At 42.0% G+C, this 24,376-nt stretch overlaps 1 protein-coding gene across 3 annotated transcripts in view; it reads left to right on the plus strand.

Annotated features, from left to right (window-relative positions):
• Positions 1–24,376, plus strand: part of astn1 (astrotactin 1) — a 371,670-nt gene that overhangs the window by 173,736 nt on the left and 173,558 nt on the right. For all 3 annotated transcript variants that reach the window (XM_072440945.1, XM_072440947.1, XM_072440948.1), the window contains one exon: positions 11,011–11,138. In XM_072440945.1, the coding sequence (XP_072297046.1) occupies positions 11,011–11,138 (128 nt within the window). The remainder of the gene's footprint in view (positions 1–11,010; positions 11,139–24,376) is intronic.

Below are 24,376 nucleotides of genomic sequence, written 5' to 3' on the forward strand. Positions count from 1 at the left end.
CCAGTGCCATGTTGTTTTGGAAAATATAACATTTTTGTCTCTGTGTGGATGTAGCCTGACTCTCCAGCTCTTGAGACATAATGAATACTTCTACTTCTGTACTCATCTCCAGTACTTCTTCCAGCTCTGGTCAAGACAAACAGCTCAACAAGAAAACTGCTCTCATTACACGTAGGAGACTTGGGTTTGGGTAAATTCCCTTTCATGTCGAGTTTATCTTTTGATGTCGGCGGTGCTGCACTTTGAAGGTTGTTAATTACGACTGTCCACATATTCTAGTAATTTCCACTGGAATCGAAGAACCAGGAGGTCAGATCTAGCCATCTACAGCTTGTGAATTTAATTTGGTCTGTGCACGAAGTCACTACCTAGAGGCTACTTCCCCGGGTGCAGCACCAGAGTTAATATCATTAAAAAAATCTCCCATGCTCTTATCTCATTTGGACGTACTTGTGAATATAGAGTAGTAGACTTTGAAGAGGGGCAGTGCAAAGGAGGAGAGTGTAGCATTCTGTCGGGACACATGGTTAATGCAGAGTGTAATTAAACAAGATGGCTCCAAATTAATTAAAACTGACCTGAATGCGGTGTGCGGCAATTGAACGTAACTGAACCAAATGAACTTTGGTATGTGAAATGAACACACGGTACACCGGCGTTGCACCTGTTTACTCGGGTTAGTGCTGCCAGATGAGAACCCAGTCAATAAGGATGAATTAGTGTAATCAGAGGTGAACTATGTAGAGGTCAGACACGCCTGGAATGCTTGCAAATCGTGCTGTAATTGATGCTTAAAAGTCTAAGTAGTGCTGTCACGATGCTAACGTTTCAAACACAATTTCAAATGTGGAATATACTTGATTCTCAATAGCAAATATGATACCATAATGATAATTTAAAATGCCGTACTTAGTTTTTCAACTCAACATACAATAAGATTCACATTTTGTCCTGTTATAGGAATAGGGAAAACAAATCTCTACTACCGGTAGTCTATCTAGTTTTGATACTAGTTTTGATATTGATTAGGATCAGATTTCTCAATACTTTTGACAATGCTAAGTGCTGTAGGAAAAGTTCCACTTTGGGAAGGTAAGCGATCCATTTTCTAATGATTTGACATAATCTATACATGTCGTTGTGCCTTTATTGTACAAGCAATTTTCAGATCCTCAAATTGCCTTTTATGAAGCAAATATAAAGTTGAAAGATTTTTTCAAATTTCATACTTTTCATGCTACTGTCTACCACAATAATTGCAAAGGTAAAGGGCACATACTATGCAAAATTGACTTTTTTGAGCTTTTGACCATGTTCTAAAATTTTTCCCTCATCAAAAACATACCTTGAGTAGCATTTCGTTTTATGCGCACTAGTTTGAGGAATCCTGGTTCTGACGTAGCAGTGAGAATCTTTTCTGCTGATTTCAAGTGCATTAATCATTGACGTACTCACTCTGTGCTTTTCAGTCATCTTATCATGATCAGTACAACTGCGTGCTGAGACCAGGAAGTAAACCAAAAGTCTATTCTCTGAAATGTGTATCTCAAACACCATCTTCTGGCTGCAAGGGGGAATTACACTGCTTGCAGTGTTGGAAATGTAATTGTGTTGTTATAATTATTTTCTTTTTTAATTCTAAAACATGAGATACCAAACTAAAGGTACTCAAGAGCATGTTTAAAGACTAATAACAAAAAAAAACAATACATGATATTTTCCCATGATTTGCTCCCCCAAAGTATAAAATTGTACACAATCAATGTATTTCTTTTGGTCACTAATCTATACTTGAACAAATTAAGGTCCAAGAGTTAACATTTGTGCCAATTGTCAAATAAAACGCTTTGAAATACATGACTGTTCTGATATAAAAGGGCCTGGCAGGAATGTGATTATCCATCCAGTTTAGGGCAGATGGTAAGGACAGCTCTGTGATGTTTATTGGCATTTGATCAAACCGGCCTTCTTTGCAGTGCCACGGAGCGTCTCCCTCTGCCCTCCACTGATAAAAAGGACACTTCTGTTTTGTTTAGTCATAAGCCTGGATTTGCCTGAAGTTTCACAAGCACTAATCTAAAATTCTCCCTCAATGCAAGCGGTCAAGATATTTGGTCTTTGAATTGTTTTCCTACTTGTAAATACGGGTTGTTGACTTTTATAAGTTACAAATCAATTATTTTAATTTGATTTATTTGCAACAAGACCCTGGCCAGAGAAATTCATGTTGGGCCATCTGTATCTGGAAGTTTATATAAGCAGCCATACAAAAATAAATGTAAGGGATTGTTTGATTGCCTCTTTAGGTTTCACACACCCACACACATACACACACCTATCGTTGTAGTGTATTTGTGGACTTCCTGTCTGCTCTGGAGCCCTTCCCTCTCCGGAGTATACCACTCCTCGAGTTTGATTCACTCAGCAAAGTGCAGTTTGTCTTTCAAGCTCTCAGCTCTGAAAGCCTCCCACACATTTTGAGAAGGGAGCACATAGCACCCTCTGCCCCTCTCTTTGGGACACGCCTGGGAGGGTTCTCAGAGAGTTTTTGGATATAAGTTATATTTCTCAACCTCAAATCTGGCCCAAGTCCAAAATAAAGCAAACACTTTTACAAAGCATGTATTACCGTGCAGTATCAACAAAACTGGGAATCTGTCAATACTATTCTAGGAAGACAGAAATTAAAAGAGACAAGTCTATAGTGACAGTAAGACCATATATCTGGTTTTGAAAATTGCTTGAATCAGGGGCACAATATTTTATCATCAGCATTATATTACAGATTGACATGGTTGTTATCAATTTTCTAGACTTAAACTGGCTGTTAAACTCCAATATTTTCAAGCTAATATATTTGACAATTCCCCCCAAAGAATTGCTGTAAATTTCTTCATTTAATACAATTAATAAGAAATAAGAATATATATCTAGCAATCATTTTTAGACACTGCAGTCCTGTTTCTCTACAAACCTTTAAAAGAGCAGCGGTCACATTTGAGCTGTGCCCTCTTTGTATAGACCAAAGTGAATGATGCATATTTGATCTCCTTTAGGCGAGATATAGGGTTTTATTTGATGGCAATTGGATGTGGGAGCAATATAAAACATTGAGAATGCCGCAATTGTTGTTTTGGAGATATGCTAAATTAGAATATCAAGTGTATTGTCTATAATTAAAAAAGTTTAGCGTAAGCTCACAAACAAAGGTAATAAAGTAATATTTTTGCACTTTTGTTGTTAATTCATGTGCTGCGATTCTTGAACCTCAACCAAGTCATTACAGTCACATTCTTGATGCGCTGACTGATTATTTTTTTACTTAAATCTTCACAAATCTTCACACTTGTTTCTGTTGCCGTGGCATTTTAGCCGCCCAGAGCTGCTCTCCGTTTCACATTACAGCACTCAGGAGCTGGACGCTGTCTACTGGTCTCCACGGGAACCAGTTGGCTCCAGTAATGAGACGTTTAAATAGCTAACCTCATCTTGCTATTCTCCCAACACTGGCTATCCCTGCCTCCCCATCACCACTTCCCCGAGCTCCTTACTCCTCCCCTCGCACACGACAAGCTTCAAGCAGGTTTTAATGAATATTTTAACTGCCTTTGTTCTCATTCTGGTCCCTGCTTGGATGAATGATTAAGATTCCCCCTTGACTTATCCCACCATGCCAAACATATTCCTATTCTTCCTTTTTTGGCACATATCGTTCTACTGTAGCAACAATCGCCCCTCTGGAGGAACACATCCATTGACTCTGTTAATTAAAATATTAAATGGGGTTTTAGCCAGACTGATGAAGACGACAGGGACATTTAGTCACTGAATCCTGGGAGGAAGCTGAGAAAACAAAAGTGGAAGGTTTACTATCAATCAAGTCCCTCCTTGGGTTTGTCACATTCAACATTTTAATAATTCATCAAACAGGTGGCTGGTTGCATGTAACTTATGCATGTGTGCAAAAAAAAAAAAAAAAAGTTTGTCAAAGTTTTGAAGAGAGATTTTACTCTGGAGAAAATGAATGATGACACATACACATGAGCCAGATGGTTGGTAAATGTTACATGCCATCATCTGCCCAAAAAAACAATAGGGATCTTCAGGATCCTGGTGTGCAACAGAGAGAGAGGAGAAATTAAGAATCTACACTGTCTCTGACTCAGACAAACGGCTGCAACTTGTAACTTACACCCAACTGTGTGCGTTGTTAATTTGAATGCCAAAAATCACACAGAATTACTTTGACAGAGAACTTGGACTGGGGTCAAATCCAAAGCCTTTTTTATTGGTACAATTCCTACCATTTGCATAAAACACACTCAAAAAGAATAGGAAAGAAAAAGACATGGATGGAGTTTGACCGTGTTTGAACCTGCTGGTCTCTATGGAGATGTTATTGCTTTACCTGGAATATTACCCCCAATGGCATAAAAGCGATCTTGCCATAACTCAATTACCGGCTTTTTGTTATTGCTCAATCAATAACAACTTGAAAAACACTTTTACTGTGAGCGTTGTGTCTCCACAGATAACCTGTAACCTGTAATTTGGCCGGGTGGTATCACCTGCTTGTTGCCATGGAGGTACAAGTTTAATGTCATACTGTTGAACTTTCCAGGTAAAGGTGACAAGCTGGTGGTGAACCCTCCAACACACCTTTATTTTTTTAAATTTTTTATTTCTTTCAGTTTTTACACAAAACATATGAAAAACACAGAGTAAACAAAAATAAATAGCAAATGTACAAGACATCCAAATTTTCTAAGTCAATTTTTTATTATTTTTTAAACTGTAAAATAGTTACATTTTCAAATTAAGTCCAAAGGTATTTTTTTTCTTCCATTTTACGACTGTCAAATATTATGTCAGTGCAGTCCTTGATCGTTGGTTCAGTTTGTCATCCATTTCTTTGTTATGGCCTCTTTTCCTGCTGCCAGAAGTATGCTTTAGAGCTATCCATTTATTGAAACTACAAAACACAGCTTCAACAGTGAGAAGTCAGAAGGTAATATTATATCAGAGCGACTTTGTGAAAAAAGTTTACTGACGACTTATTCCTGACCTTATCGTCTTTGGCATCATCTCCCCCATTGTTCAGTATTGCATGTGTCCATAACAAAGAATTCCCACTTTCACCCACACTGTTGTTACAAATGAAATCACGCTAATGCCAAAGCACAACCTCTATAGGAGAGATAATGTAAAACTGTCTTTATTCTGTACATACACTGACTTATGGTGTGTGAATGAGTCATTTTATATTAAGAACACTGCTGCATTTGTACAGCATTTATTATTTATTTATCATTTTTATCAGCAGAACTTTTGTGCTTCTTCCATTGTTTCTATAAAGATGTCAACTGATTACGACAATGCCATCTCTTAAATGTGCACCAACTACCTTGTCTGCCACATAACAAACTTGTCTATCTCCATGGAGACAAGCCGGGGAAAGATCATTTTTTGGTACGGCAAAGCAAGTCGAGTTTATTTGTAGAGCACAATTTGTACACAAAGTGATTTACTGAACAAGGAATATGGATCCAAATCACAATACAAACACGTGCACAGCTAAAGAGAGAGTAGAGGCGTGTTTCACAAGGCAGAATGTTCATGTTATTTTAGATTCATAAAGCTGAAATGCTGATTCCTCTTGTCCCTGAGGTCCTCAGAGTCCGAGACGCCATGGAGAGACTTGTACAGAAGCAGAGAGAGTGTAGAGACCTGAGCACAGGACTAACGTGATAGTTCTTGGTTCTTCTCAGGACTCGAGCCGCAGCGTTCTGTGGAAAAATTGTATCCAAGTATGGTTTAAACACCGCACATCCAGACATACACTTTTTATCTTTCAACAATGAACGTTCAAAGATATACTGTGGAACGTTCCAAACAATAACATCTGTCACAGCACAAAAAAAAAATATATATATATATATATATATATATATATATATATATATATATATATATATATATATTATTTTCAAGACAGAGAAACTGCAGGATTTGACTATGAAAGGCCCTGTGGAAGTAGGAGGCTGACAAACAGGTGCATCAGGTGTCCGTTTAAATTAGTAGAAAACACGACTTTGCTGTGTCTATGTATAGTCAGCATGTTCTTTTTCAAAATGTGACACGTCTGCTGAAACGTCTTCTTCTTGTGTTCTTTTGTCAAGGCGTGACTATCCCAAAGGCAACAATTTTCCAGATGTATCAATATTTGTTTTCTGGGTTTTTATTCCACATTGAGCAGAGGAACACTGGATGGATCCAGCTGCGTTATGTGTATTACAAACAGCATCCGTCATTACTTTTAATACGGCTTCCTTAGAATGGGATTTATTATAAGAATCCTCTGTGAATTGACACAAACCATTTTTCTCGGCCCCCAGAAGGTAGTTAATGACCTGTGAGTAAATTAAACACAAGAAAATCAGACATTAGTTCAAATTAAAGTATATCCAATCTTACTGCCAAATATAGGTCTAGTAAACATGTTACAGTAGCATTTTAACGTAATAGACAGACAATTGGTCTCTCATATACTGCAGTGCCGCTACTCAATGTTCCCTCAATTTTGTACGTGTCTGGGCAAACACACAAGCTCCCTGGGCACACTGAGGACCACTGTGAGCAACATCAGATGTGCACGCTGTGTCCACACACCAGTATCACACGGCACGCCTGTTCAAAACCTTGCATCACAGCAAGTTACATTCAAAGACTCAAATTACAGCAGCAATTTTCATTAGTTTACTTTTATTACAAACAATTTGGCCCACTTAAAATACAAAACTCATGTTGTTCATGAGATGTATATTATGTTATATACAGAGTCCTGCTTTGGCCTGGCTGTGGTCCAGTTGTGGAACAAATGAGACATATACACCTTTCAGACATAACATTTTGTTCACATTAAAACATCCATGTGCTGTAGCTTGTGATACAGTGTAAAATTTCTAATTACACCGTTTTTTTAATTAGCATTTCTTCTACCCATAAATGATCTAGTAGTAACAGCATGTAATGATTAATATCCATAAATAACAAATTTTAATAAATGTCACCAGAATATGCAAACATTTTGACTTTAATGTTACATTTTTGCACTTCTGTCCTTCTCACGTCTCCAGTGGTTGGACACTTTGTCCAGGTTGATGGCTTCGTCTGCTTCTTGCTTTGACTTTATGCTCATCAGCTGCTCCAAAATGTGCCACTTCAAGACCATTTCTGGATGATATGATTCATGAAACTAACAGGGGCGCACCTGTCGTAAACAGCAGGTGCCCACGTTGTAACATGAGATATTTACACAGAAACGCAGTAGTGATGCGTCTTTTGAACCGGGGGTCTCGTGGCGCACGCGGCGCACCCCGCGGTCCGTGGCGCACCCCGCAGTCCGCTTAAGTCCTGCCTTAGACCAGCTTTAGAACAAATCACAGCTGTCTCTGTCCTTGATGACTATGTGTGAGCTGATTTACCTGCGTCTTCACATCTGGATCATCTGCTCCTGAGCGCGTACTCATCGAGTGAGTGTTACATTGTGACATGAGATAATTACACAGAAATATGGTCCAGAGTAATGATGCACATGTTGACTCGTGAGTTAGATCTGGCCAAGAAAGTTTCATTTACTCAATAGTGACTCGCCACAGTTGTCTATTGTATGTGCCTGCGGTCCGCGCTGTCGACAGCATGTCCCCTGGACAGTGCTTCTACTGTCCACAAGAGTCTTCTACAGTGTGTCAAACGCTTGCGCTTCCTGCTTGATTGCCCCCGGTGGCCATTTGTGGTGAATTTTATTTTCTGCGTGCCACAGATTTTCTTGTGCGCGCACTATGTGCAAGCAGTGCACAATTGCACTGCTTGCACATAGCGCGCAGCTTAGAGGGAACAGTACTGCTACTCCCATTACACACATAACACGCAGTGCGCATCAAGTGCTCCAAAGGGCGCCAACCTGACCAGGCAGGGGGAGTAGGGAGCGTTTAGTAGGCATAGTCTGTCTTTAGTTTTTATCATTTCAAAATATGACTACACAAGCCACAGTTTAAACAGACACAGACAGATCAGGGGCACAGAAGGGAACGTGATGTATTCTATGAACCAGAAAGAGCAAAACAGTCTTCAGATAATGAAAATTTACCTCATATACAATAAGAAACCGTCAAAAAGGGTGAATGATACAAGACATGTGATGCGTACAGCTGATGTGTCGCTGACATCGCGACATGCGCAAAGCAAAAGGGGTTCAACTCTTTACAGATGTCGAAATCATGTTTTCATAAATACAACAGAAAGTTGTAAAATGCACCAGAATACAGAAAATGTTATGATTTTTGTTGAAAAACTTCTTTGTTGAGAGTCCCCATATCTCACTTAGGTTTGTGATTTATGCAATATTTACAAAAAAAAAGTTAGAATAACTTAGAAATAGTCATAGTGGGTTGAGAGCATTTCTGCTTAGGGCACTCAAATGGCAAGCAGCGGCCCTGATATACTGCATCAGCTACATCTATTAAACTCGTAATCAAACTGATCAAATTGAACAGCAACAGGGCAACTCACTCAAGTAATTAGTACAAGAGTCAGTTCCAATTTTTAACCTGATTTATTCCTTTTTATGTCTTGGTCTGCCTTATTACGTCTTTGGGGCACCTGTTTTACCGTGATAAGCCAATTAAAGATAATTGTGAATATATTGGTGCTGGACAGTTTGTATGTCTCCTCTGTTAAGCTAAAACATGCCCAGCTAAGATACTCCTGAGCAAACAAAGCTCAACATCTAGAAATGAGTCCCAACTGCTCCTCATTGAAGCATGGGTCAAATACAGGGGACAGCAAAGTGTACTTTATCCTCGAGAATAAGAATCAACAAATTGCTGACTTTGAGGCGAAATGTGGGAGCAATAGACCACACATTGGTTACTTGATTCTTTCAGGGAAAAGTTTTTAAATTTCACTTGTCTTTGGGGAGACATTTAATCAATGGCGACAAACCTTTAGAGCTGGTTTTATTGTTAATCACTTGTCCCTGTTCAGTGAATCTGTCTTGGGTCGACCTGACTAATGTATCATGCTGTCCTCAGATACTCGACAAGTTGGATTTTGTGCAGATTCGAAAATTGGAACGGAATACCAAGTAACACTGCACAATATACATAAACACCCACACATCTCTTTGAACATAACTGTCACTGGTTTGCGACCCATTGCAGCTAAATAATGTACAAAGTAAGTCAAAATTGTATATGAGGCTTTTTGTTTCCTATATCAGCTCTAAAAGACGAGCACAAGCCCCACAAAGAGTTGTATTGATCAAGTAAAAAACAATCGCTTTTAAATTGGGGTAATGGGCAATTAATAAAGGCATTAGTTTTCAATGACAGCACCTAATTAGGCAATTACTTCCTGTGTCAAGTCAAATAATGAACTAGCACTCAAAATGGCAGCTTGACTCCAAAAGTGGATATATTTCCTCATCAGCTTTGTCTCAAAACACAGGAATACCTAACGTTATTGATTCATGGAAGTAATTTCTTGGCTTTGTTGTGGATCTAACTGGCAGCAAGACACAGAAAGATGAAGTGGACAAAAAGCTGGGAGTTCAACTAAGGGTCAGAGGCACCAGACGGATAAGGACATCAGCTTTTGGACGTCACAACCCAGTAATCAACATAATGACAAACGACATGTGCAGAGTGAAATTTTTGCTTCTCCAAAAACCCAGCGTCGTGCCTAATTGTTACTTTATATTGATTTCCTCTTAACGATCTGCCAGAATGTATCGCTTTACAATCTGCCCACACACGCTCTTCAGATTTATCAGTCTTTAATGTACTCCTCTGGCTGTCATCCACTTCCTTTAACTTCTTTTGTCATTGCTCAAGTTTATAATGAAACTTACGAAATTCTGAAATAATTTTGCTAAAACTTGATCGTCCTAATTGGTGCGTTTTTATGCTCTGCAAGGGGTGAGTGTATTTGGATATTTTCAATCAAAGCGATCAGTCAAAGTATATTTATAGAGCACTGTCCAACAACACAGAGAAGACCAAAGTACTTTACAGGTGTGGGAGAAAAACACACTAGAATAGAAAGTACATAATGTAGCTGTGAAGTAATGGACTAAACATAATAAAACCTTAAGGGGCATTCTAGGTGTTAAAAGACAGAAGTTATTTATTTAACCTGGATGATAGATGATGATGGTTCAAATGTTTGATAAATACATTGGAGAAATATCGGTTCTCTTGGAAGAGCTTGTATACATGTATACATTTTAAAATCAACATGAAAGTGATCAGGGAGCCAGTGGAGAGAGGAGAGCATGGAACTGATGCGGACATATCTGGATGAACTGTTCAGGAGGCGGCCAGCAGCATTTTGCACTAACTACAGTGCAACCTATTGTATTTTAGGCAAGGCAAGTTTATTTGTAGAGCACATTTCATACACAAGGCAATTCAAAGTGCTTCACAGCAGGAAAAATGCATTCAAATCACAAAGAAATTATAGAAACAGAAATACAATAAAATTAACTATATTAAAAAGTATCAATCCAACTGATTGTCTAAACTAATAAAATCACAAACAAAAGAGAAGAGTGCAAAGAAAAAATCCTTTCAGTCATATGCGCAGCTAAACAAAACTGTTTTTAGCTTAGATTTGAACATTGTCAGAGTAGAAGCCTGTCTCACATCTTCAGGAAGACTGTTCCAGATTTTAGCTGCATAAAACTGAATTTGATTTTAAAACTAATTGTGTCTCACTTATGCCTTCAGTGTGATACAATGAGACTCAGATGTTATTACCAGTACAACCTTTATTTATTGACCATATTCCGTCCACTTTCTCCTCTTTTTGCCACGGATCGACGCTTGACATAAACAACCTATGCACTAGTAAATTAGCTAGTTATTCTCGCATGCTTCTTCAATTATCCTTGACCATTTCCCCTCCAGTTTGCTCCCCTAACTGGACCTCTCATTATGTGCCCCTCCCCAGGCAGAAGAACTTCGCCCGGGGCATCGACCAGCAGCTGCCCGACGGGATGGTGGTGGCGTCGGTGCCAACGGAGGTGCAGTGCCACGAGGAGCTGTCGGACCCGGTGCCCGACCCGGAGTACCTCACAGGTCTGAGCCATATTTCATACACATGCACTGATATTACAGCTGCGCTCCGACACTTCATCACGGCCCTGTCAGAATCGCACACAATAAGCCTTACAATCGGGAACTCGTTTAGCCATGGCAGTTTTCCCTTCTTATTTACTCAACATTGTATTTATATTCCTACAGGTTTGAGTCATATTTATTCTCCTGTATTTAAGATGCCATTGCTCCCTGATCCCTCTTTTATCCTATATATCTACTTCTTTAAATAGTGATCCACTGGTGTCGCTATTGTCGCTAGCCATTGTAAACATAGAGAATGTGGTAATATTAACTAATAAAACAAACAAGCAACTTACCATTAGATTCTATTATGTGTGATAAATATTCACCAAAAGTGATCATGTGGTCCAGGTAAAAAAACTGGATTCACAATCATTTGTATTTCCTTTACTTTCGTATTAAATCGTTGTTGCCCATGTAATGCAGTGTGTCATGGGCTTTTGGCACACATCCCACACTGACAAAGTGCCATAACCTTTTAATTATAATAGTAAGTTTGAAAAATCTATTTCATGGAACTGAAAAACACTGTGGAGACAGTGCCATAACCTTGTGATTTGTAAACACACTTAGAAAATGCGTTTAAGACATTGTTTGTCAAAAGTCCACTCGGGTCAAATCTAACTGAGGTTTATTTGGGTGAAAGGCGTTTTCACAGGTTTTTTCTCCAGATCGTTGCTGAAGTTGTTGAAATGAAAAGACATAACAGCCTCTGACCTTGTTTGTTTGTCGTGAGTTATTATTGGCAAATCAGCACCCGGGCACAATAAGAGAGAGTATTATGTGTACAACATGCAACTTACTCAAACCTTTATGTGACTTTTAACTGTTGAAAGAAAGTCCTTCAATGCATTTCTTTCCTGCAGTACTTTACAGCGTACTCCAGCTAAGAGATGGGCAGTAATCCTAAACAAGATTTTGAAATGTGTACTCTACTGCATGCAGCAACTAGAGAGATATATTTGTTTATGTTTCGTCTGTATCTAAAATGTCCGCTATATTTTACCTGCGAATATTATAATGTGTATTGTACGTGTTGTCCCCCCCTGTCTGTAAATACCCTCCCCTTTTTTATTATGTTCAGCGTCTTTGGGTCACTGAAAAGCGCTATATAAATAAAAGTTATTATTATTATTATTATTATTAATATGGCACTAGACCTCTGTGTGAATCGGTCTCAGATTATGAAGAGGATGTGTCACGTGAAGAGCGCGGGAGCAGAAGGGTGCAGCTCAGAGCTCTGTCATGATGCATTAGAGTGGGGCAGCTCCATCTATCCCTCTGTTTTATTCATTATCTGTGGAGCTTGGGCCGCCAGTGTCTGCAGCTCACATCTGTCCAGCGCTAACAGCTGGTCAGAATGCAGACTGTCTTTGTGAAGATTCAGACTCGGGACAAGTCCATCTGCGCTCCTCATTAGCCACTCCAACTGACCTTCATATACATTTTAGATGAGGTATATTGCTATTTTTAGTTGTCAAAATGAAAATAAGTTTGCATCTCCCTTAATTTTCAACACAACCGGATAATATGGATAATATTGATAACTTTGCGAGCAAATTATAACAAGAGTCGTGATCAAAGCAGTGTTCCTGAAGCCCTAAGTGCCTGCTGTGGCTTTATCGCCGATGTTAGATAGTCATGAATAACAGCGTATAAGATTGAAAATGAAAAGGGTTGATTCTTCAAGAAGACACCGATGACTCCCTGACAACAGCTTGTCACAACAAACTTTTGCAGACATTTATATCTGGACAAACGCTCAAAGCTTTCAAGAGCACGGAGTTTGTGTGCGGGTGAGTGACTGTCTCATCCTAAAATATAACACCCGGACAGTTGGAAATTAGGCGTGTTAAAACGGTCTGCAAGTAGGCTAACGTTTAGTAGCATAGCCACGCAATAATATGTAAACTAGCATTAGCCAGCTGCTAACTACCTGGAAAAAACAGCTCAGCGCTCAGTCTGGAGTGATTTCTGTAAGTCCACTGGTCCACTGGAGACTTTTCGTGAGCAGGCTGCTTTCGTCCTCAAGATGGCAGCAGCAACAAGTATGTGACTCCGAAGCCATGAATATGCATGTTGTTTTACATTATATGTTTGTTTTAGTTTAGTTTTAGCCGAGTGTGCACAGTACAACATTGAAAACAATCATACAAGCAAACAAGGAACACAGCTTTTTTGTTGATTGTCTAGTTGCTTTTTCTTTTTAGTCCCGAAATTGCAAAGTTTTTTGTCAGCATACACATATGTGTCTGAGCCTATATTTATTTTTTCTAAAATTGTCCTTAAATATCTTTCCCTAAAGGTGCATTATGTAAGTTTTCTGGAGGAGGGTCTGTCACCTATTTGACTCCATGGAGATGTTATTGCTGAGCCTGGACAATCCAAGCGTATGTAAATAAATGTGTATATCATGCATTCATTTAATAACAAGTGCTTTTATTGGTAGAAAGCACCTGTATCCTAACTGTGAACGGGCTCGCCTCTCCAAAGCTCTGACTTGTAACTTGACCTAATGGTGTCTCCTGCTTTTGTTCATCGACAAATGGCAATAAACCCTATTCTGATTCTGATTCTGTCTCCATGGATATAGATGTTAAATGCAATACTGTGGGATATTAGGCAAAGTAACACTGCAGTGGAGAACAACAACTAACTGACCAAATGGCTGTCAGTTTCACAAAATGGAATCACAAACAAATTGAAACAATTCTTGCGCGTATAGGCCCAGTCTCAGCTTGTGGCAGACTCCTGTCCCTTATATTGTCACATCATGTAGGAAGTGGGAGATTGCTGTTGGGTTTATCGCCTGTTGTTGAGATACAAGGCCGTTCGCTGCGGCAATTCAACCCAACATCATCTGGGGTCACTGCAGTGACACACAATCAAACAGCGCTACAGACATCGAGTCCAACCGCACTTTATTGGAGGCAGAGGATATTAAAAAGTGTAATCTAACTGGATCTTACGCTGTCATTCTCCCTGTCTTTGTCAGTGTGTACACACGACCAGGCTTAACCCAGTATCCCCTTGAATGCTAAAATATGGACTGAACATAGTCTGGAAAATGAGTTCATAGACTCGGTGTCCTTGTGTGATGCCTTTATCCAGTTCTATACTCATATTGAAAAGTAGGGCCATGAATGCTGATATAATGTAAACAAAAGATTGAGAACCTTGCCTCTTGCCATTCAAAATATTGTATTTATTTTCTTGAAAGAAGTAGTGATAAAAAGTGGTTTGGTACACTTTTGACTAAGGCGGTGCAATTAATAAAATGTTCAAAGAGAGATTCATTAATTTCTAATTATCAGTAAAATGCTTGGATCTTTTTCATTGGAAGGTCTATCTTCTGTCAGTAAAATCATGTTATTTTATTATCGTTCATATTCAGAAAATTTTATATAGAATGCAATTTCTTTCTTATTTTTTTCTTCACTCACAGAAAATAGAAAATGTTCTGACAACCCAGTCCTACTTTTGGCCTTTCTCCCCTTTTCTTATACAAACCAAGTCATCTAGCGTCTCATGGCAAAGACGTCTCTAAACTAAGTGACATTTGCTTCAGCTGTCTTGTCACAAATGGTGTAAGTATCATGGAATGTGTTGTAGAAGCTGACACGCGTTCACTCACTGTCCAGTGTTAGGCAACACTTTGCTGCAGGGGTGACACGCTGCACAAATTTGTTCATTTTCTGGACACATTTTCATGGAAACATATATTATTTTCTCATACACCGTTTCCTGAATTACATCATTAGCTTAACATTGGTGATGTTTTTATTTTGTGACGTGATGATACAAGTTGGATGTTGATACAGTGTGACTTTGAAACACTATATTTTTCCTTTTTTTTTTTCCCCATCTCATTTATTTCATTATTTTCTGTGAGACGAGACAAAGTATTCCTCTCAGATATAACATGTGAACTAGTTATAGGCTTGTTAACATACCCTGTGTCCTATATCCTAAAAGTCAGCCAATTAAAAGTTGTGCTTGTTTCTATCCACAAGGTACTTTATTTAGTTCTGCAGTGGGATTTTACTCACTGGCCTTTTGTAACAGATGGCCCATCATACGCTCATTGGCTTTCTTCTCAGAAACACTTGCCTGCTCTCAGTTGTCTGACAGCATGTTAAAAAAAGCAAGAGAAAAACTTGTTCAGCTTGGAGACGTTGGCGGACAAAGTGCTGCTGCCATCCACACACAGTCACCTGGGGCAGGCTCTCACCTTCCCACACCTGTTCAGTTGGCCTCGGCATCTCCACTGAGCGTGCACACAAACACCGGCACACAGTGACACGCAACGGCACAACTGGCACACCGCGGCACAACTGGCACACAGCGGCACAACTGGCACACCGCGGCACAACTGGCGCGCTGCCACTGCCACTTCTTCTCTGTCACCATCATGCCTGCACTTAACTGCGAGGCTCAGGTTGGTCTCAGTGTGATGTAGAAGAGGAGAAAGTGTGTGTCTGATGAGCTGCTGTCCCTCCCTCCCCTGTCCTCTGTCTCTGGCTCGCTTGCCCTGGTTCAGTACCTGTGGTCAGTGTATTTGTCACAATGTCAGCACTCCTTGTTCCAGCCCGCTCCGGCCCTAGTGGACTCAAATCATTCATCTTCTTATTCATCTTTGGCTTTGGAGCCCATTCATCATGAGGCCACGGACCCCCATCAATTATTCCAATGGGAGAAAGAGTGAGGACAGGCACAGGTTTGAAAGGCAAATACATCTTAATTTAATTGGAAAGCAAGTATGCTCACGGCTGCTAAGCAGATTTCCCCATAGATGGCACTTGAGAGATAACGGAGTAGAGAGCAGATAGACAGAGAAAGATGAGACCAAAAAAGAGGCAATAGTTACAAAGACATACAATAGTAAGATGGAAGAAAGACCAAAGAACAATAGACAGACAGTGACATTAGAAAGAAGGGCAGCCCTTTTTCTGTGGTCAGAGTTCTGAGCTCCACATAGCAGACTATTTTACACATGTACAGCCACATTTCCATGGAGCGTTACATTTCTTTTGAAGGGTCCAAAGCGAGCTGTGAGAGTTACTAGCTTCCAGAGGATGCTGACCTTCTTTTGGCCCCCGGAACAATGTTGTGATTAACCGCCGAATTTCTAGTGATTTACTTCACTGAACTGTAGTTGTTGAGCTGACAAGACTTGGCAAAATAAAGCTTGCACACGGTAGCATCAGCTGTTTCCTGTTTAGCGATCCATGGCCCTCACTACTGAAAATATTTTACAGTGCATAATGGGTCTATTGTTATCCAAACCCAATGCATTTCATAAAGATACTTAAAAAGTCAAACTAGAGGCACAGAGAAGTGAAATGAATGCAGAAAAAGCTGACAATAAACCGGAAGTTTTGTATTGTTTACTCTTTTAGCCACGTCTCACAGAAAAACTATTATTACGTTTGTTCAGTTATTCAGTATGAGTTCCGTTTCCATTGACAGAAGCGGCCCGAGACGCCCCCAAAGTGAACCGGTCTAGGGGCCCCGGGCCAGTGGAAACGTGGCTTATGAGCGCATATGATAATGAGTTGAATTAATGTTTACCATTGGTAGATTCTCCAGATCTGTCGATTTTACTGTGCTTTTTTTTCCCTATCAATTGGCATTTGCGTTTACTAGGTTACCACTGATATGCGTTATGAGCATAAATGCCACTTGCTTTTCAAAGTTTGAATTGCATAAGAAAAAAATATACCCTTCTAAAATAATATAATCATCCAGTATTTCCCTAAGGTTAAAATATATGAAATGTCTGTTTGCTGATCCTCCAACTTTTTCTATTACAATCTGCCTTGACATTTATGCAGAAAGGTTAAGACACAAAGTTAAATGCCACTTGTCCCAAACTGCACTTCTATCCATTAATAATACATGCTTATTGGTCAGCCTCACATTATAGAATAATGAGTGCCATCACAATCAGCGCATTTGAATATTTAGAGCCTTGATTAAATTCTTGCCTATTTTGTTGAAAGTATTTTTGTTTGTTTTTTCCCTGAAGATCAGCTTTTGATCAAGGTAATTCTTAGCTTGACTTCTCATCTGTTGGAATTCAGCCTGGCCTCCTCTTGGGCACAGCATCGACTGGTGCAACAAGCCTTTAGATATGTCTGCAGTGAGATGGCACATGATCTATATTTCATAGGTCTTGATATAATTGGTGGCAGTGATTGTAAGGTCATGCCTCCAGGTGGCACTGTCATCACCTCCTCACCCCCAGAGATGTTCAAGAAAGGGCCTATTGGTGACAGCTGCAGTTTTGATGCTGTGGGAGAAGTGGTGTGCAGGCAATGTTGGTGATGTGCATTGAAGCGCACCAATTATTCAGCATGTGTTGACTTTGAAAAACATGATTTATTCAAGCGCAAGACACATTTGCGAGTGAATTTTTTAGAGGTGACAGGCATGTCTTGCAGCTGGTTTCAAAAATGTATAGTTTTAAATTTTACTTTTGCCGTGAGACAGAAATATGGGGAGAGAAAAACAAGAATGTTTGCGGTGGTGGAATATGAGCCATGTCCACAAAAATGAAAAAATACTTTTCAAATGTCTGTAAACATTTCTTTACAAAACACAGTATTTGGGTTGGAAAAGTGTTCTTATAATTATACAAATTCTTATTTCTTTTATATTTTTGAGTATATCCACAATGTTGGTGGAGAGGAAGCTATGAAAACAGAAAACGTGCATATTCAAGTGTGAAGTCTGGGAAGGTCGCTGGGACTTTGGCAGCAGCTTCTGGCGCCACAAATACAGAAAAAGTGATGGTTTATTTTGCAGTTTTGTAAAATATCCTCACTTTGATTATTAGGCCCAAGCGCCACAAGCTGGCGAGAGGCCTATTAGTCCCGTAAGGCCGTGCGAAGCACGGCTGCGAAAGTGGCCACGTAGTGCGCACGAAATCAAGCGCGAAGCGCTCGCCCACTTCCAAACACTCACTAACGCACTCCTCCACTCATGCACGCCCTGTGCATAATAATTAGTAGTAGGAAAATGGAACATTACCGTTGTAAACGGGCGAAGCCCGTGCAAAAGTGCGCACTAAACGAGCACTTTACATTGAGATGACGACCGCAAAGAGGTCATCATCCCCATATAAAGCACTCATTTGCGCTAAGTAGCTCACGAATACGTTCCCCATCTCTTGCATGTTCCGTGCATATAAGCATGTAATGCAAAAATTGAACATTATTACTGTAAAGAGGGCCAAAAACACAAAGTGGGCGGAGCCCACTCAAAATTAACAAAAGTACCCGTCAGTGACCAGGGACCCACACCATGAGGTAGGAAAGCGCGAGCGCTTTCCGAAAATGTATAGTTTATGATATCTGAAAAATGGGAAACATTGTTTTCGCATCGGAATATTTAGGCCCGAGCCCCAGCAGGGCGGAGGGCCTATTGCTCCCGCAACGCTGCCGAAGGCAGCGCAGCCCGCATGTTTGGTACCCCGTCGCCCCTGGCAAGTACAGTGAACTAGCCCATGCCGAAGGCATGGATCATGCATACTTACTCCTGCTATGACAGAAATAGTCAACAATTAGTGAATGGGCGTAGTCCATTCACAAATTGTTGACAACAGCAGCGCGAAGCGCTGCATTCCTCCAAAAACCCTCCTGGCATCGTCCTGTACGCGAGAATCCATGCCGCAGGCATGGGCCATGCTTGTATCTGCTCAAATCAATGGAAGTCTATGGGGAGTGGGCGGGGCATCCCGACGGAATGGGGAGTGACGAGCGCGTAAGCGCTCGTAATGATGATTCCACCCCATGGCGGCATGGGGAAGGCTTAGAGCTTTCAAACGATGTATAATTTGTTGTTATAGTGGAAACGGCTATATTGTTTTTGCTAAAAATATTATTAGGCCCGAGCGCCACAAGCTGGTGAGAGGCCTATTAATCTCGTAAGGCCGTGCGAAGCACGGCTGCGAAAGTGCGCACGTAGAACTGTCGTCTTACCCGGAGATCGTCACGTTATCCCGGCGGACATCCTAAGGAAAACGCAACGAAGCAGACGGGCTGGACGTAAACTCCGAGAGAAGAGAGGAGAAAACAGGAAGTCGGTTCCCGCCGTAGTCATGGGTAACGTGAGGTCCCTTCAAAATAAAATGACGGAAATAGCGAGCCTCATGCGGTCCCAGAGGATTTATAGGGACAGCAGCGTCTTGATTTTCACAGAGACCTGGTTAACAGCAGAAATGCCAGACTCTATTGTAGGTTTGGACAATTTTCATCTGCTGCGGGCGGACAGAACTAGAGAATCCGGGAAGAAAAGAGGTGGAGGTCTGGCGGTATATGTGAACACGAGCTGGTCCAAACCCGAACACTGCACAGTGAGGGAGCAGCTATGTAACAAGGATATTGAACTATTGGCTATTGGCATGAGGCCATATTATCTGCCCCGGGAGTTCTCACATGTGATTTTAATCGCAGTCTATGTGGCCCCGTCTGCCAATGCTGAAAATGCTTGTGAAGCACTGCTCTCCTGCACTTGTAGGCTGCAAACACAGCATCCACAGGCTCTCTTCCTCATCTCTGGTGACTTTAACCACGCTTCTCCCTCTTCTGTCCTACCAACATACACCCAGTATGTTACCTGCCCCACCAGAGAGAATAGAACATTGGACTTGTTTTTTGCCAACACCAAGGAGGCTTATTCCTCTTCCCCCCTCCCTCCCCTGGGCAGCTCGGACCACAACCTTGTACATCTGAGGCCTGTGTATGAACCCATCGTGCGCAGGCAGCCTGTGGTGTCCCGTGAGGTGAGGATGTGGTCTGCTGAGAGCGAGGAGGCTCTGAGGGACTGCTTCAGCACCACTGTCTGGACTGAGCTTTATGACCCACATGGGGAGGACATCAACACCATCACAGAGTGCATCACGGACTACATCAACTTCTGTTTTGAGAACATTGTTCCCTCCCGGACGGTGCGGTGTTTTCCAAACAACAAGCCATGGATTAACCGTGAACTGAAGGCTCTGCTGAAGGAGAAGAAGAGAGCCTTCAGGTCAGGGAACAAGGAGGAGCTGAGGACTGTGCAGAAGGAGCTGAGGAGGAAGATCAGGCAGGCTGAGGCCGGCTACAAGAGGAGGATGGAGGAGCAGCTGCAGCAAAAGAACATTCAGGGAGTGTGGAGGAGCCTGAAAACCATCTCGGGCTTCAAAATCCCCCCTGCCCAGACAGAGGGGGATCTACAGTGGGTGAATGATTTAAATGCTCACTTCTTGAGGTTTGATCGGTCACCCGCCCCTCCCCCTGCACAGCTGCATGCTCCCTCTTCCACAGCTGGACAATGCCCTGCATCTGTTCCTCTTCGCTTATCTGCCCCGGACCATCAGCTCCCCACTTCGCCTGGACTCACCCATCCCCCCAGCACACGGTCCCCCTGCCAACCACTGACTGTCACAGCAGCACAGGTGAGGAGTGAGCTGAAGAGGATTAAAGTGAGGAAGGCAGCAGGACCTGATGGCATCAGCCCCAGGCTCCTTAAGTCCTGCGCAGATGAACTGTGTGGAGTTATGGAGCATGTCTTCAACATGAGCCTGAAGCTGAGGGTGGTACCACAGGTCTGGAAGACCTCCTGTCTGGTACCTGTGCCTAAGACACCGCGCCCCAAAGACCTCAACAGCTTCAGGCCAGTGGCTCTCACGTCCCACCTGATGAAGACACTGGAGCGGCTAGTCCTGGACCACCTCCGCTCCACCGTGAGCTCAGCCATGGACCCGCTGCAGTTTGCATATCGGTCTGGCATCGGAGTGGAGGACGCCGTCATCTCCCTGCTGCACCGCTCTCTCTCTCACCTGGAAAAGCCTGGCAGCTCTGTGAGGATCCTGTTCTTCGATCTTTCCAGCGCCTTCAACACCATCCAGCCGCTGCTCCTGAGGGACAAGCTGGAGACGGCTGGTGTGGAGTATGACCTGGCAGAGTGGATCCTGGACTACCTCACAGACCGACCCCAGTTTGTGAGAGCCCGGAACTGTGTGTCTGACACTCGGACCTGCAGTGTGGGGCCGCCCCAGGGCACTGTCCTCACGCCCTTTCTCTTCACCCTTTACACTGCAGACTTCAGACATGACACGGACAGCTGTGTCCTACCAGAAGTTCTCTGACGACTCTGCCATCATCGGACTCATCACGGACGACGATGACGCGGAGTACAGAGGACTGGCGCAGGACTTTGTGGACTGGTGTCAGCGGAACCACCTCCTCATCAACGCGGGGAAGACCAGGGAGATGGTGGTGGATTTCCGCAGACGCCACCCCACTGCCCCCTCACCAGTGAACATCCAGGGACGGGACATTGAGAGAGTGGACTCATACAAGTACCTGGGTGTTCATCTGAACCACAAACTGGACAGGACTCATAACACAGACGCACTGTACGGGAAGAGCCAGAGTCGGCTCTACCTCCTGAGGAGACTCAGGTCTTTTGGAGTGACAGGGCCACTCCTGAAGACCTTCTATGACTCTGTGGTGGCATCAGCCCTCCTGTACGGTGTGGCCTGCTGGAGCAGCAGCATCACAGAGAGGGAGAGGAAGAGGCTGGACAGAGTCATCAAGAAGTCCAGCTCCGTCCTGGGCTGTGCTCTGGACTCGGTGCAGGAGGTGGGGGACAGGAGGGTGCTGGCTAGATTCACATCTATGCTGGACCATGAGTGTCACCCCCTGCAGGACACTCTCTCTGCTCTGGAGAGCAGCTTCAGTGAGAGACTGATCCACCCTCGATGTGCGAAGGAAAGGTTCCGTAGGTCTTTCCTTCCTGCTGCTGTCAGACTTTATAACAAAAACTGTTAGTACTGAACACTCGCAATACTGACCTAACCTAATACTGATGTGCAACTCTGTCATATGTGCAATTGCTGTTGGAATTCATGTGCAATTCATGTGAAATTCATGTGCAATCTATGTGCTGTCGTGACACATATTCATGTGCAATTACTGTCGTGATCACATGCAATGGTATTTATGTATTTATTTATTTATTTATTTGTCTATGGGAGTTTTTATTTATTTATAGGAGATCTTCTACTGAAAGTGTTTTTCAGACTTCCTATAAGTGATCTGTTCTTCTGTATCTATCTCTGTATCTACCTGCGTTGCACCAATGAAATTTCCCCATATGGGACAATAAAGGAATATCTTATCTTATCTTATCTTATCTTAGTGCGCACGAAATCGAGCGCGAAGCGCTCGCCCACTTCCAAACACTCACTAACGCACTCCTTCACTCATGCACGCCCCGTGCATACTAATTAGTTGTAGGAAAATGGAACATTACCGTTGTAAACGGGCGAAGCCCGTGCAAAAGTGCGCACTAAACGAGCACTTTACATTGAGATGACGACCGCGAAGCGGTCGTCATCCCCATATAAAGCACTCATTTGCGCTAAGTAGCTCACGAATACGTTCCCCATCTCTTGCATGTTCCGTGCATATAAGCATGTAATGCAAAAATTGAACATTATTACTGTATAGAGGGCCAAAAACACAAAGTGGGCAGAGCCCACTCAAAATTAACGAAAGTACCCGTCAGTGACCAGGGACCCACACCATGAGGTAGGAAAGCGCGAGCGCTTTCCGAAAATGTATAGTTTATGATATTTGAAAAATGGGAAACATTGTTTTCGCATCGGAATATTATTCTTTCTTCTTCTTCTTCTTCTTCTTCTTCTTCTTCTTCTTCTTCTTCTTCTTCTTCTTCTTCTTCTTCTTCTTCTTCTTCTTCTTCTTCTTCTTCTTCTTCTTCTTCTTCTTCTTCTTCTTCTTCTTCTTCTTCTTCTTCTTCTTCTTCTTCTCGGGACCAACCCCCCTATTTTTCACCCAGTGAACATTGACGAAAAGTCACAAAAATGTTCACACCTCTAAAAATCGTGCCTCTCTACATTCTGGCTATTTCCCTTTTCTAAAATAAAAAAAAATTGGCGCGTCAGCGCCCCCAAATGTACCAAAAATGCATTGAGAGATGGGAAATTACCCAAAAAAAATCTGATCGTAGAATCATGAAATTTGGCGCAGAGGTAGATGGTGACAAGAGAAGTAAAAAATATTATTACGGCAACGCCGTCCGCCCAACCAAATGTCGGCCATATTGCTTCAAAAATGGCTAAACATGACTTCGGAGTTTTTCCAAACGTCGTACTTTTACAAACTCCTCCCAGGGCGTTGGCCCTAAAAAGCTGAAATTTTGTGAAAATGGTACTGAGGAGTGGGACATCAAAAGTTATCCAAATTACATTGATACCTGTCACGGTCTCGGTGCGGCGAAGCCGCAAACTGTAGCTAGAATTTCAGAAATCTCCCAAATTTAAAATTTCTGCCGTTTGCGCAGATAAAGTCCGAATTGCGTCAAATTAGAATCAGTTGTTAAACTCTTTGCCCTAAACCTACTTGAAGTGAAATAAATTCATTTGGCGCCACAGCGCCCCCTACAGATTTTATATGGAGGTTAAATGTTTAGTTTTGCGAAATTATATGAAATTTGACACAACTCAATTTTAGCATCCCCATCAAAAAAGTCAATGAGACCCATGTCATAATTGTTATGGCGTTGCCGTAACGATGACCGAAACCTTTCATGTTATTCCAATTGGGAAATCGCCAGAACATGTTTACACTTTAGACTTTCACAAACTCCTCCCAGGGCGTCAGCCCTATTAACCTGAAATTTGGTGAGACTCATCTTCAGGACCATCAAAAGTTATCCACATTTTCATTCAAAGAGTCACGGTGTCTGTAAGGCAAAGCTGCACATTTTGCCAAGAATTCAAAATAAAATAGCTTTTTGATGGTAAAACAAAGGGGAGAAGATGTAACAGCGTCACAGATTCAGCAGTAGGCGTAATAAAAGGACAATTGGGGCGCGTTAGCGCCCCCTCCTCTTGCGGCGTGGCGGCGGTGTGGCGGCGGCGTGGCGAGGGCCGATCATTGCCGCTTGCGGCTATATTTTTTATTATTTTTCTTGTTCTTCTGCTTTTTGAGCTCTAATTTGACCCCCTGAACATGCTCAAAAACTCACCAAACTTTGCCCAAAATTCAGAATCGGCGAAAAATTTGATTTTTTCTGGGCCATTTTTTTTTTCGTTAAAAAATGGCGCGACAGCGCCACCGACAAAAGTCAAAATACATTGCGCCTATGGGAGACGCCCCGAGGTCAACTTTGGCGTAAAGCTACGA

The sequence above is a fragment of the Eucyclogobius newberryi genome, unplaced genomic scaffold, assembly GCF_026437365.1.
Source record: "Eucyclogobius newberryi isolate DKJ021-1_F unplaced genomic scaffold, fEucNew1.0.hap1 SCAF_12, whole genome shotgun sequence".
NCBI lineage: Eukaryota > Metazoa > Chordata > Actinopteri > Gobiiformes > Gobiidae > Eucyclogobius > Eucyclogobius newberryi.